The 12,697-nt window shown below is 54.0% G+C and overlaps 1 protein-coding gene across 5 annotated transcripts; it reads right to left on the reverse strand.

Annotated features, from left to right (window-relative positions):
• Positions 1-329: 329 nt before the first annotated feature.
• LOC122425624 lies at positions 330-10,251 on the reverse strand. Of its 5 annotated transcripts, none has more exons than XR_006265012.1 (4): positions 10,142-10,251; positions 2,287-4,034; positions 1,010-1,262; positions 330-826 (listed from the first exon to the last, which is right to left on the reverse strand). XR_006265012.1 is itself a non-coding variant. In XM_043444165.1 (4 exons), the coding sequence occupies exons 1-4, from the start codon at positions 5,425-5,427 to the stop codon at positions 667-669; spliced, it is 633 nt and encodes a 210-aa protein (XP_043300100.1). In that variant the 5' UTR covers positions 5,428-5,813; the 3' UTR covers positions 330-666. The 5 variants fall into 5 exon arrangements, 4 of the variants coding, with proteins under 4 accessions (XP_043300100.1, XP_043300248.1, XP_043300173.1 ...); XM_043444165.1 differs by lacking the exons at positions 1,010-1,262; positions 10,142-10,251 and adding exons at positions 4,537-4,642; positions 5,338-5,813 and having other exon boundaries at positions 3,758-4,034; XM_043444238.1 differs by lacking the exons at positions 330-826; positions 1,010-1,262; positions 10,142-10,251 and adding exons at positions 4,537-4,642; positions 5,338-5,813 and having other exon boundaries at positions 2,566-3,134; positions 3,758-4,034.
• Positions 10,252-12,697: the final 2,446 nt, after the last annotated feature.

The following is a 12,697-nucleotide window of genomic DNA, read 5'->3' on the forward strand; positions in this document are numbered from 1 at the left end:
GAAGGGACCCCAAGCTCGGCTAAACCACGGGGCACTTCCTTTCAGAGAGCGGACTTAATCAGGTTTAAGAACAGGGTTGTAGGGGTTGGGGAGGGGAGGGAGACAGTTACGGTCATCACTGTCTTTTCCACAGAAGGGGTGGCCTTCCTGTGTCAGCTGCTCCGGGGTCCCTGGCCGAGCCGGCCCCAGCTCCCCGCTTCCCTGGGCATCCCCCTGCAGGCCATCTGGAGACGCTGCTAGACAAGCCACAGTGCCCATGATGGGGTCTCAGCAAGCTCAGCCTTTCCTTGTCTCTTCTAAGGGCTTTCTTTTTTATTTATTTATTTATGTTTTTTTTTAAGGGCTTTCATTTTCGGGTTGACTTAACTCTTTTTCCAGGTTTTATGTGATGGTTATTTTTACCTTTCTAAAAAGTTTTATTGAAATCTATTTACAATGTTGTGTTAACCTCTTCTGTACAGCAAAGTGATTCAGTCGTGTCTGTATGTTTCTTTTTTCTTTTTTCGGCTGCGCTGGGTCTTCCTTGCTGCGAGCGGCCCTTCTCGAGTTGCAGCGACTGGGGGCTACTCTCCAGGTTCCGTGCGAGGGCTTCTCACTGCAGTGGTTCCTCTCTTTGTGGCTCACCGGCTCCAGGGTGCGCGGGCTCAGGGCTTGTGATGCATGGGCTTAGTTTGCCCTGCGGCACGTTTTTCTTCCCGGACCAGGGATCGAGCTGGTGCCCCTTGCTTTGCCCAGCAGATTCTTAACCACTGGACCACCAGGGTTACACATTCTCTTCCAGGTTCTTTTCCACTTTGGTTTATCATAGGATGTCGAACGCGGTTCCCTGTGATATACAGCAGAGACGTTGTTTATCCATCGAGTATGCCCAAGTTTGCATCTATTATCCCAAACTCCCGCCCCACCCCTCCCCCCGCTCCCTTTGCAACAACGTGGGGGGACCTAGACTTTATCATACCAAGTGAAGTACGTCAGAAAGTGAGGACAGACAGCACACAGTGTCACTCACATGTGGAACCTAACAGAGACACGGCGCCGGTGTCTGCCCCGCGGGCTGCAGACAGAGCCCCGAGGGCCACGGCCAGAACAGGAGGCACTTCTTGGAAGGGGCGTCTCCTTGCCCGGAGTCTTGGTGGGTCAGCAGGAGGAGCAGGGGGGGAACAGAAGGCTCAGAGCATTCCTGCTCCAAGTGTATCTGAATGACAGGTACAGATGGGCACTCCCCAGGGTCTGCCAGAGCTCTGCACCCAAGCCCACCTTGACTGGGATGCAGGGGAGATGGAGAGAGAGGAAGGGGGGAGAGAGGAGGCAGTGAGGCTGAGCCCGTGGAAAGGGCTTACTTCCAATTCTACCGTCTGCATTGACCCTTGCTGGCAAGACCCTCCCTTCTGAAGCCCAAGGTGGCTGAACTGCAAGCAAGAAGTCTGGCTGGGAGGGGAAGTTGGAGGCGCTTCCCCAGGGGATTAATAAAAACCTCCAGAAGAAAACGTCTCAAAGCTCAAACACTTGCTGATCACCCAGATGGGACTTTTGTATCCACACCGATGCCAGAGGCAAATGCAGACCATTCCTAATCATCTGAAAACAGTTCTTCCTGGAACCACTCCAAAATGCAGTCCCTTTTTTTTAGTTTTTGGGGGTTGGGGGTGAGAGTCCTCAGAGGAGAGGGCGGAGGGGGAGGGCGGTGCTGAAAGCAAGAAGAAATCAGCTTTTTTGAGATTCCTTTTTCAAAGGGCACCCACTGTAATTAAAATTGCAAGGTGAACTCACTTAGATGTACAAGCGCTTTCATTCTTCAAGGGTGAGACTGTAATCTTTCCTCTTTCCCTGTTCTCTCACTATATATAAATATACATTTATACACACGAACAAAAATTCTTCTGTATATAAATGTATATAAATATATACACATTTTTCCTCCCCATTTCTGGACCATTTGAGAGGAGATGGCAGATAGCATACTTCTTTACCCTTTTTAGGGTGCATTTCCCAAAAGCAAGGACATTGTCTTACGTAACTACAGTAAATTACCAAATTTAGGAAATTTCCATTCAAACCAGGCTTTTATCTAATCTGCATTCCATGGCTCGTATTCTGATTTCATCAATCATCCCAATAATGTCCTTTCTTGTAAAGTAATTATCCTCCAATTAAAAATAAAATAAAATAGTAACATCCTCTCTAGCAACGTTTAACTCCCTGTTCATGGGAACAGTCTCAGTCATGTCGACTCTTTGCGACCTGCTGAACTGTAGCCCGCCAGGCTCCTCTGTTCATGGAATTTACCAGGCAAGAATCCTGGGGTGGGTTGCCATTTTCTCCTCCAGGAGATCTTCCCAACCCAGGGATCGAACCCGAGTTCTTGCGTCTCCTGCATGGGCAGACAAATCCTTTACCGTCTGAGACACCTGGGAAGCCCCAGATCCATCCAGAATCACAGGAAGCAAGAATGATTTTTCTGTCTTGAACCCCATCAACATCCATTCTCTTTTGTTTACATTTTCTCCGGTGCATTTCACAAAGCCTTCCAAACAGCATACCAAAAAAGGGGGCACACATACAAAGTAAGAGAAAATGCAAATTTAAAATATGCCATGAAGGAAATCAAACAGAAGGGAAGGAAAACTAGAACCAGGAGCTAGATTACTTCAGAAAGAGACATCACGTGAAACCCTTCATGGTTTTTGCCAGAGACAAAGCATGCTTCCATCTTGAGCTTCCCAGTGGCCAAAGCAAAGAAAGAAACAAGATCAGCTGCAAAGGCAGCAGAATGGTCCCAGCTGGGGGTTTCTGGCTCCTACAGCAGATGTTTGTGTTCAGTGTCCACGTCCACGGTACCTCCTCTCTTCTAGCCTCCCCTCCAAGCCCATAACTCCCTGAGCTCCAGGACCGCAGTAAATCAGCACGAAGCAGACTCACGGGGTAGCTCTCCGGGCATTCTTTTTCTTTCATTCAGGCACTGTCCTCGTTCGTCACTTCCTGTAAATTAGCTGAACGTGACAGTCATCGGCACACACCGAGTGTGCCCGGGAGGATGACTTCTCTCCGACTCTGAGCAGAAGCTGCTGCAGGGCAGGGCTCGCATCCGCTCTGCTCCCTGGAACCACCGACAGCGCCTGACCTGCTCCAGAGCTCTGGGGGATAAACGAGGGTCCCCAGGACTCGCCCTTCCGCCTCGGCACCCAGGACCGGCTGCCTGTCGGTCTTTCCACCCCCATGAAACCCATAAATCCTGAAGAAGCCGGATCAGTGTCTCTGCTTGAACGTGGAATCCAGGCTCTCAGAGGACAGCTGGGCGGCCCGCGGACATCCGATAGGACTTGCTGACAGATGGACGCTGGGCCTGGCCGAGCAGGGCCGCGTGGGCCGGTGAGGACGCTGCCCGCCCCTATGTGCGCGCAGAGGAGAGCCGTCCCCGCCCGGGGGCGGGAGGCCCGGCGCCAGCCTTCCCCGGGAGCTGGACGTGCCTCCCTGCGGAGCTCGGGCCCTTGGCAGGCGCTGCGTGGCTGGACCCCTCCAGAGGTCGGGCTCCCGCGGGTGCCCCGTCACCCACACTGGCCCCGGGAACCCCCGGGGCGCCCTGCGCTGGGCCCTCTGCGTCCCCCGCCGCGCATGGGCGGCCCTGGCTCCCCAGGACTCAGCCAAAGCCACCCGCACACATCTTTTATTAATATTAGCGCTCAAAAAGTTTTTTTTCAGTGCTATTTACCATCTGCTTTTTCCCTTGGCTGAAAATAATTGGAGATGAAACGCCCACCGCTCGGTCCCCCGCGTGGTCTCGGAAGGAACGCGGGGAAGAGAGGAGACCCGGTTTTCTCCTCCAGCGAGATGAGCCGGCTCGCCTCTCCGCCGCCGGGGTCCATCGAGGGTCCAGCAGCCCGCCTTTCTCCTGGTCTCCTGGTCAGGGTCCTGGGCGGCTCGTCGGGGCGTGGGGGAGGCGGGTGCGGCTCTTGGATTTCTATCAGCCAAGTTCCCCCATGTTCCTGTTCTGGCAACATCTGGCACATTTGATGTCCCACTGAAGTCTGCACCATCTGTAAATATAAATAGCCTGGTCTTGATTCCATTAGAGGCTCATGAATGGAACAAACATATTTTGAACTGGCTCTGCCATGAGGCTGTGAGCTGCCAGGATTGGGCTCCTGCTTTGGGGAGCAGAAGGGGAGACTGGGGGAGGGGGTCCCTGCTTCCCACAGGGCCAGACCTTTGGGCTGGTGGGCTCCAAGCCCCCCAGAGCCGTCCTCAGTGGTGGAACCAAGAGTCACTGTTGAAGGGAACTTACAGGCGAGCTCAGTCGGTTGAGAACAGCAGGCCGGGACGCGTCGAGTTCATGGAGCAGGGTGAGAAGCCAGCCCCTCTCGCCCCAGCGCTGCTCCTCAGGGCAGGTGTCCCAGGCTGCCCCCACCCCCAGGAAGCCCCCAGAGACGGGAAGCCCCCGGGGATCCTGCACCCTGGTCACCCAGGGCCCCGTGGGCACCTCGGTGATGTGAGCTCTGGCCTTGCCAGCCTCATCCAGCTCCTCTGCCCTTGTCCCACCTGTAGGCACAAGTGGTGCTGAGTTTGCAGCAAGGGTCTCCCATCCCTCCAGGCGCCGGGCACACCGCACCCCATAGACAGGATGGATGAACACCAAGGTCCCGCTCTACAGCGCAGAGAACAGTGTTCAGTATCTTGTGACAAACCGTAACAGGAAAGAATGTAGAAGACAATGTGTGTGTGTGTGTGTGGGTGTGTGTGTGTGAACTGAAGCATTTTTCTTTGTCTGTTGTAAATCAGGGCTTCTCTGGTGGCTAAGAATCAGCCTGCCAATGCAGGAGACACAAGAGACTTGGGTTTGATCCTTGGGTCAGGAAGATCCCCTGAAGAAGGAAACGACAGCCCTGCTCCAGTATTCTTGCTAGGAAATCCCCTGGACAGAGGAGCCTGGTGGGCTACAGTCCATGGGGTTGCAAAGAGTCAGACAGGACTGAGTCACAAAACCACCACCACATTGTAAATCAACTATACTTCAATAAAAAATATATTCATTAAAAAAAAAACCCTGCAAATCCACACTAGAGTCAGAAAGGACTGAAATGTGTGCTAAGTAACATCTGTGTGTGTTCTGTCTCCGCCCGGTGGTCCTCGGGTCACAGACAGGCGTGAATCTCTTTCTGTCTGTCACAATGGACGAATTACTGGCTCCTCCAAGACACGGTTCCTCTTCTGGAAAGGGGGTTAGTGGAGAGTTTCTCAGCATGATAGTTTGCTCATGCTGCTGTCACGGGGCACCGCAGGCCCTAGGGGCCGTGGCGGGGGCAGGGTGGGGCGTTAAACAGCAGAAAGGTATTTGCTCACAGTTCTGGAGGCCGGAAGTCCAAGATCAGGTGTTGCCAGGCTTCTCCGAGGCCTGCGGATGGCCACCTCGCCGTGTCCTCCAGTGGTCATCCTGCCGTGTCTGTGTCCTCATCTCCTCTCCCCAGAAGGACACCGGCCGTGTTGGATGAGGACCCACCTCATGACCCCCTCTGCCTTAGCGACCTTTTCAAAGGCCCAGTCTCGGGACTTCCCCGGTGGTCCAGTGGCTAGGAATCCGACTGCCAGGGCAGGAATAGAAGCCCAGACATAGAGAACAGACTTACAGACCCAGCAGGAGCAAGAGCGGATGGGACGGATGGAGAGAGAGTATTGAAACACGTACACTAGTGCGTGTAACATCGGTAGCTGGTGGGAAGTTGCTGTGAAACGCAGGAAGCTGGTGCTCTGTGACCACACGCTGGGTGGAAAGGCTCCCCTGGTGGCCCAGACGGTAAAGAATCCGCCTGCAACGCGCGGGACCTGGGTTCGATCCCTGGGTGGGGAAGATCCCCTGGAGGAGGGCCTGGCAACCCACTCCAGTATTCTGGCCTGGAGAATCCCCGTGGACAGAGGAGCCTGGCGGGCTGCAGTCCACGGGATCGTAAAGAGCTGGACACGACTGAGCGACTAAGCGCACAGCACACGTGGGGTGGAAAGGAGATTCAAGGAGAAGACATCCATATGCCCACGGGTGATTCGTGTTGATGAGCGGGAGAATCCAACACAAGACTGTAAAGCAATCATTCTCCCATTAAATATAAATAAGCTAAGAAAAGGAAGAATCAGCCAGCCAATGCGGGGGACACGGGTTCGGTCCCTGGTCCAGGAAGATCCCACAAGCTGTGGAGCAACTAAGCCCGTGTACGCCACAGCTACTGCCTGTGGGCTCAAGAGCCCAGGAGCTGTGACTACTGAGCCCTCAGCAACCAAGACCCAGCACGGCCAAAAACAAACAAATAAATGAAGATTTTTAAAATAAAGGCCCTGTCTCTTAAACACGGTCACAATCTGAGGGCCTGGGGGCTAGGACTTCAACATGCGAATGGAAGGGGGTGCACAGGTTCACCTGGAAGCCCAGGCGTTACCCTGGGGGAGGAGGTCGTGCCACGCTGCGGAAGATGCATTGTCCAAGACGATCTGGTGACAGCTCAGTATCACCTGTCACTTAACCAGCTTTCCTCACTAGCTGTCATCCACAAGCTTCACGCCATACAGTGCAAGATGAGAGCACTCTTGTAAAGGCACCAGAAAGGACACTTGCGGTTGGAAAACGGTCTGCAAGGTCATGAGACTGACTGAGCTCGGTTCCCAGCCAGAGCTCAAGCAAGTTGTGTAACTCCCGTGCCGGGCCTCGTCTGGGGCAGGGCCGACGGAGGACGGCAGTCCTAATGACGTGAGGTCATGATTATGCGAAGCTCTGAGCAGGAAGCTTGGAGCGTTGTGTGAGCGTGACCACCCAGGGCTCTTGGGATGACTTCCGGTTGGCCCCTTGGGTGGAAGCCATGGACGGAAGACTGTGAAGCTAAGGTGGGTTTTGTGCGTTGGGTAATTCAGACTCTCCCCGGCTTTGTCCAGGAGAAATGGTTCCAGCTCCTTTAACCTTGCTTCACTGGCCCTTGCTTCCACTGCTCTGATCATTTCTGTGGCTCCTGCCTGCACAGCCTCCAGCCTCTCTGGATGCTTCCAGAAGGGTGACACAGACTCAACTCGGAGGCCTAATGAGGGGCTGACTCACGTGGATCCAAGAAGGGGGACGACTCGGGGGCCTGGGCACATCACGGGCCTTCCCCGCCTGTGGGATCCAGGCAGCCTTGAAGAAGGCAAGACACCCTGTTGACGACGACCAGATGCCCTGGAGTTTCCAGGATGGGCTTTCTGGAAATGCGTCAGATTTCAAAGATTCTATTTGATGGTCCCCATAAACTTGTAACGTGTCCCAGAAGTTCTGACTTCTCTGCTTCCGCACTGCAGACCCCAGAGGGCCTCTGACTCAAGGACACGACACTGAAGTGTCCCCCCAGCCCGGCGGGGGACAGAGGACTTCCTGCTGCAGCAAGGTCACGCGTCAGCAACCCGAGGTTTCAAAGGCCTGTCTGTGTTGCAGACCCAGAGCCATTCCTCCTGCCGGACAGCTCCGTTAGGCGTTTGCATTCAGAAAGTGCGGTCACGTGAACCGCAACTGCCTCCAGGACATTTCTCCTAACCCCGGGTCTGGCCCCAGTCCTGAGTCCAGGATCAAGCGCGTCGTAGGTGCCCACCTGGCAGTCGGTGACCCACTGGGAGCCAGTCCTGCCTTCATCCTCAACGTATGGTGGCTGATTTTAGCCCTGAGTATTTCACCTTCTAATTGTACTATTGAATTTCCTCCGGTTTTTGTAGGGTCGTGTTTTCAATTTGTCATGGTTGTTTTGAATTTTATTCTTGGCTTTGTGAGTGGGAGCCACCCCACCAAATTTAGCATCATGTGAGGCTCTGATGAGCACAAGTTCCATCCTTTTGTTTAAGTCATTAGTAAAGATAGGCCCGGCACTTAATCCCCAGAGGAGCCGCGTCCTTTCAAGTCGATGCCACAGCGCTGATTACGCAATAAAGGGCGGCTTTTCTTTCTGGCCACAGAACACGCGTTCGTTGTAGAACATTTACAAAGTGCAGATAAGCATAAGAAGGAAGTGAAAATAACTAGTAATCCCACCGAGCAGGCATGAGTGCGGTCTTCTGCTGTGGGCCCTTCTTGTTAAATACATATATACATACATTCATCAACATGGATTAAAGGATATACATTGAGCTTGTTTGTGAACTTGATCGCATAGCATGATCAGAGAGCTAGCGACTATCCATACTCAACTGCTACACAGACGTCTCCAAATCAAGAGCATTTATACATAACGTACACACCCACACACACACAGGCAACCCAACTACAGTTGACCCTTGAACAACATGGGTTTGAACTGCATGGATCCACTTCTACAAGGATTTTGTTTTCAGTAGTAGACATTATAGTACTACATGATCCATGGTTGGTTGAATCTGAGGATAGGAGGACTCTGCGGTGTGGAGGAGCCATAGACACAGATAAGGAAGCGGGATTATAAAGACTCAGATTTTCAACTGCGTGGTGGGTCAGCACCCCCTCAAACCTGCCTTGTTCAAGAGTCAACTGTGTACTCCATGAATAACCTCCATGAGATGGTCCAAGAAAACAAGGGTAGCTTTGTTCATTCCTTTGAGAAATGCTTTTCACTATACTGGCCTCTGGGAGATTCCCAAAGTGTGTAGACATAGTAAAGGCTCTGAGAAGTCCCGTGGTTAAAAAAAAAAATCCTATGTAATTTTTACAAACTCAGAATTTCCAAAATTTAATTAGCTAGAAACCCTGTTTCTAGATGTACCTATTACTATTCCTTCAAAAACCATTAGTAGAAATGCTGCTATTGATTAACTCTTGACATTAGGATGAAGAAGAATAACAATTTTTAAAAGTTCTTGACTTCAAGTCAGGAGACCAGACCCCAGCTTTGCCTTTCATGAGCTTATGACCTTGGACAGGTTACTTTTGTCTGAGCCTCAGTTTAGCAAAGTGATTGGATTCCTCTGGTATGCCCAACCTGCCATGTCTTTCCCTGAAAGTGAAGATGGGTGAAATTAAATCTGTTTGGGATAATGTGTTCTTTATGGCATCATCTGGCTTTTCCCTCCTCTCACTGAAACACGCATCCTCACATTGGTGACCTCATTGGGTCCTTAGACCCTCCCGTGGCACGCAGTAAGAACTGAAGGGGTTAATGTGCTTGCCTGTGAGCACTGACCAGCTCGGGAATTAGGGTCTGACCTAGGGCTCCTGCTCCTCACTAAGCCACCCCCTTGGGCCCCGACCCCAGACAGTTCTAGCATCTTCCCAGAAAAGGCCCAGCCTGCTGCTCCCTGGGTACAGGCTTATCTGCTCCTTTCCTTCTTTAGGGGTGAGCAGTCACCTGCTACGTCCCACCCCTGGGGACCCTGGTCCTCTGTGACGCCGTGGGGTAGCAGTCCCACCATGGCGCCCGCCAGCCCCTAGTAGACCCCTCGGGGCCTCCCCACAGGCCCTGCTGGTTTAGGTAACCCTGGCCCCAAGCTCCCAAGTGCTCTTTCCCGTCTCCAAGCGAGGCTTCCTTTACCGTGGAGACTACATCTAATCCCTGGTTGTGTCAGTTTCTGCTCAACCGAAGGAAAAGCGTCCTTCCTGCTCACTGCCCTATTTTCCTGGCTTCCTCTTCTTGTCGTTAATGGGAATGGGGGTAGGGGCAGTGGAGAAGTTCGCGCCAGCCTCTGCAGCCTGCCTATTCCATTTAATAAGAAAGAGCTGAGATTCACTGAGTGCACTGTTCATGTGGGCTCTTATCTCAAGGACGCTGTGAGGGATCACGTCTTCAGTTTACAGACAAATCCATGGAAACAGAGAGGTTGAGTCATTTGCCTAAAGCCGCACAGCTTGTAGGAGTTCGAGCTAGGATGCAAACCCGGACCACCCCTTCCTCCAAGGGTTGTGCGATTAATCCCTGTTACAGAGCCTCCCCCCACTTCCTTCCCCAGTGGCTCAACTGGTAAAGAACCCGCCTTTCAATGCAAGAGATACAGGTTCAATCCCTGGATCAGGAGGATCCCCTGGAGGAGAAAATGGCAACCCACTCCAGTATTCTTTCCTGGAGAATGCCATGGACAGAGGAGCCCAGGGGGTTGCAAACAGTCAGACACGAGTGAGCATGCAGGGACCACCGCCCACCTGCCCACCGGCACAGAGGGTGTCCCGCTCTGCACAAACCTGCCCTCTCCCGGGGCCCTCCAACACATCACACGTGGTCTGGTCCTCCCAGGCTGTTCCCAGCCCCAAAATGCCCGCTGCCGCCTCCAGCCAGGAAGACTCGATCTGAGGAGCTGCCAGAGCATCCCGGGGCCAGGTGGGCGAGGCTGAGAGGGCGGAGGCCCAGCCCGAGGTCCCTGCAGAGTGAGCAGCGCTCACAGAGCCACCTACCGGCCGCTCGAGCACAGGCGCGGGCTGAGAGGGCGGGTGGGCACGGCCGCTGGGCCGGCTCTGCGTCTGCTCCTCTGCCCCTTCTCAGGCCAGCTAGAGAGGGCCCGGGAGGACCCAGCTCTCTCCCTCTCATCCTGCTCTGAGAACGAAGCCAAGGGAAAGGGGTGACTTTACAGCAAAGAGTCAGTGCCCGCCGGCGGGCGCCGGCTCGCTGCTCAGGCTGGAGGAAGAGGGCAGAGCCATTCGAGCCAAATCAGCCCACAAACGGAGGGACAGCGACCCCTCACAGGCGGGCCAGCTGGGCATGCGGACTGTCCTGCCCGGCAGCCCGTCTCCCCAAGTCAAGTTTACAGCCCCGTCTGCGAGGCCCGCACCGCGAGAGGTGCAGAGACGAGCCCCGCCGCCCCGCGTAATTGCCGTAATCCACCCGCGCAAATATTGATCTATGAGGCGGCGGAGGAGGGATTCGCCACTTCCTAGGAAGCCACTAACCTAGGAGACAGCTGGGGAGACGGCGCCTCAGATGTTCTGCCAGAGAATGGGGGACTCCCCGCTGGCAGTGCCCCTGACCTTTCCCCTCTCAGGGGAGAGCTCCAGGGCTGGGCAAGTACCCACGGGTACATAGCACAGTACCCACGGGCACATAGCACAGTACCCACGGGTACATAACACAGTACCCACGGGTACATAACACAGTACCCATGGGAGCCTGAGTCGTAGCACACAGGTGGCAATGCATGCACCCAAAATACCTCCCGGGTTCTCTCCTGCCTGACCCCCACCTCCCATTTGACTTGTTCTTATTTTTAAATTGTTTATTTAGTTTTGACGGTGCTGGGTCTTTGTGGCTCTGCACGGACTTTCTCTAGTTGCAGCACGCATGTGGGGACCTTTCTGGACCAGGGATCAAACCCGTGTCCCGTGCACTGGCAGGCGGATTCTTAACCACTGTACCCCCAGGAAAGTCCTGACTTGTCCTTCTGAATGGGGGCCTTACTCGCCAACCAGCGTGTGTGAATCCTCGGATGCATCTTGCACAGGGTTGGGGTTTTAGGAAATAGCGAGAGGCTTAGACATGATCCCCAGCATCTCCGATGGGAGAGAGAGAACTCTCACTTTAAGATACTGGGACTAGTTATTCTCCTGAAGGCTTGTCCACAAAATTTACAAACTGTGTGCTTAAAGAGGGACTTCCCAGGTGGTGCTGCTGGTAATGAACCCACCTGCCAATGCAGGAGACGCAACAGATGCTGGTTCAATCCTGGGTCGGGAAGATCCCCTGGAGAAGGAAATGGCAACCCACTTTAGTATCCTTGCTGGAGAACCCCACAGACAGAGGAGCCTGGCGGGCTACAATCCATAGGGTCACAAAGAGGTGGACAGGACCGAAGCGATCTAAACTCAGGAAAATCCAAGGAGTGATACAGTCACTAAAGAATACCAGATGCCAGAGCATCCTCAGGATAGTCAGATGACTGTTCCCAAGTGCTCAGTGCAGACGAGGTCTGATGATAAGAAAGATGACCATGGACGGTGTAAACATGGAAAGCTTCTCAGAGGAGGAGGGATTGGAAAGGGTCTTAAAGGTGAATAGGCTTTGACAGAGGGGATGATGCCAAGGGCAGGGGACCTGAGAGGAAATAGACGCATTTGTTTAGAACCGGAAGGAAAGCCTGTGACAGTGAGTCCCAGCCCCCGAGGTGGGTTGCGGCCAGCTTGCTGTGAGCACCCCTTGCTGTGAGCTAAGGGGTCTGGGTGTCCCCGGGACGGTGAGGCAGCCACAGAAGGTTCTTAAATGGGGGAATAATAGCATCAGAGCAATGTACCTAGAAGTCGGCAGAAGGAAAAGGGCTACGGAATCGGTGGAATAGGTCCAGAATGGCAGCCCGGTAGAACCCACGACTGGGGACGCGAGAATGCAGATGCTGGTGGGGGCGGGCGTCCCTGCCTGCCCAGCAGGTGTGGAGGAGCAGGCCTGCTGGGCCCTTCTTCCTGGAGCTGGTGACAGCGTGAGGTCTCCAGCACAGGGTGTTTGTAAGTGGGGTGGGCCTGAGCACGGACGTGTCCGGATGGGAATGAGGGGCGGCGGGCAGGACAGAGGTAGGCCCGGCGCGGTCACTGCTGGTGGCCCTGGAGTCCCGGCAACAGAGATGGTGGAGCTCAATCGCTCAGTCGTGTCTTCATGACTCGTCAGTCCACTCTTCAAGGCCCTTTGGACTGTAGCCCATTGGGTTCCTCTGTCGTGGGATTCTCCCAGGCAAGAATACTGGATCAGGTTACCAGTTCCTCCTCCAGGCGATCTTCCTGACCCGGGGAGTGAACCCCAGTCTCCTGCACTGGCAGGCG

The sequence above is a fragment of the Cervus canadensis genome, chromosome 1 (assembly GCF_019320065.1).
Source record: "Cervus canadensis isolate Bull #8, Minnesota chromosome 1, ASM1932006v1, whole genome shotgun sequence".
Taxonomy (NCBI): domain Eukaryota; kingdom Metazoa; phylum Chordata; class Mammalia; order Artiodactyla; family Cervidae; genus Cervus; species Cervus canadensis.

Bases quoted from the DNA above. Each gene is read 5' to 3' on its own strand.
- LOC122425624 (XM_043444165.1), bottom strand. From the start codon at position 5,427: ATGACCACTGGAGGACACGGCGAGGTGGCCATCCGCAGGCCTCGGAGA. The intron at 4,035-4,536 runs GTGGGACAAGGG...TTATATTTACAG, and splicing joins AGCACCACTTGTGCCTACAG to ATGGTGCAGACTTCAGTGGG. The intron at 827-3,757 runs GTGGGCGTTTCA...TGTATATCACAG, and splicing joins ACCACGCGGGGGACCGAGCG to GGAACCGCGTTCGACATCCT.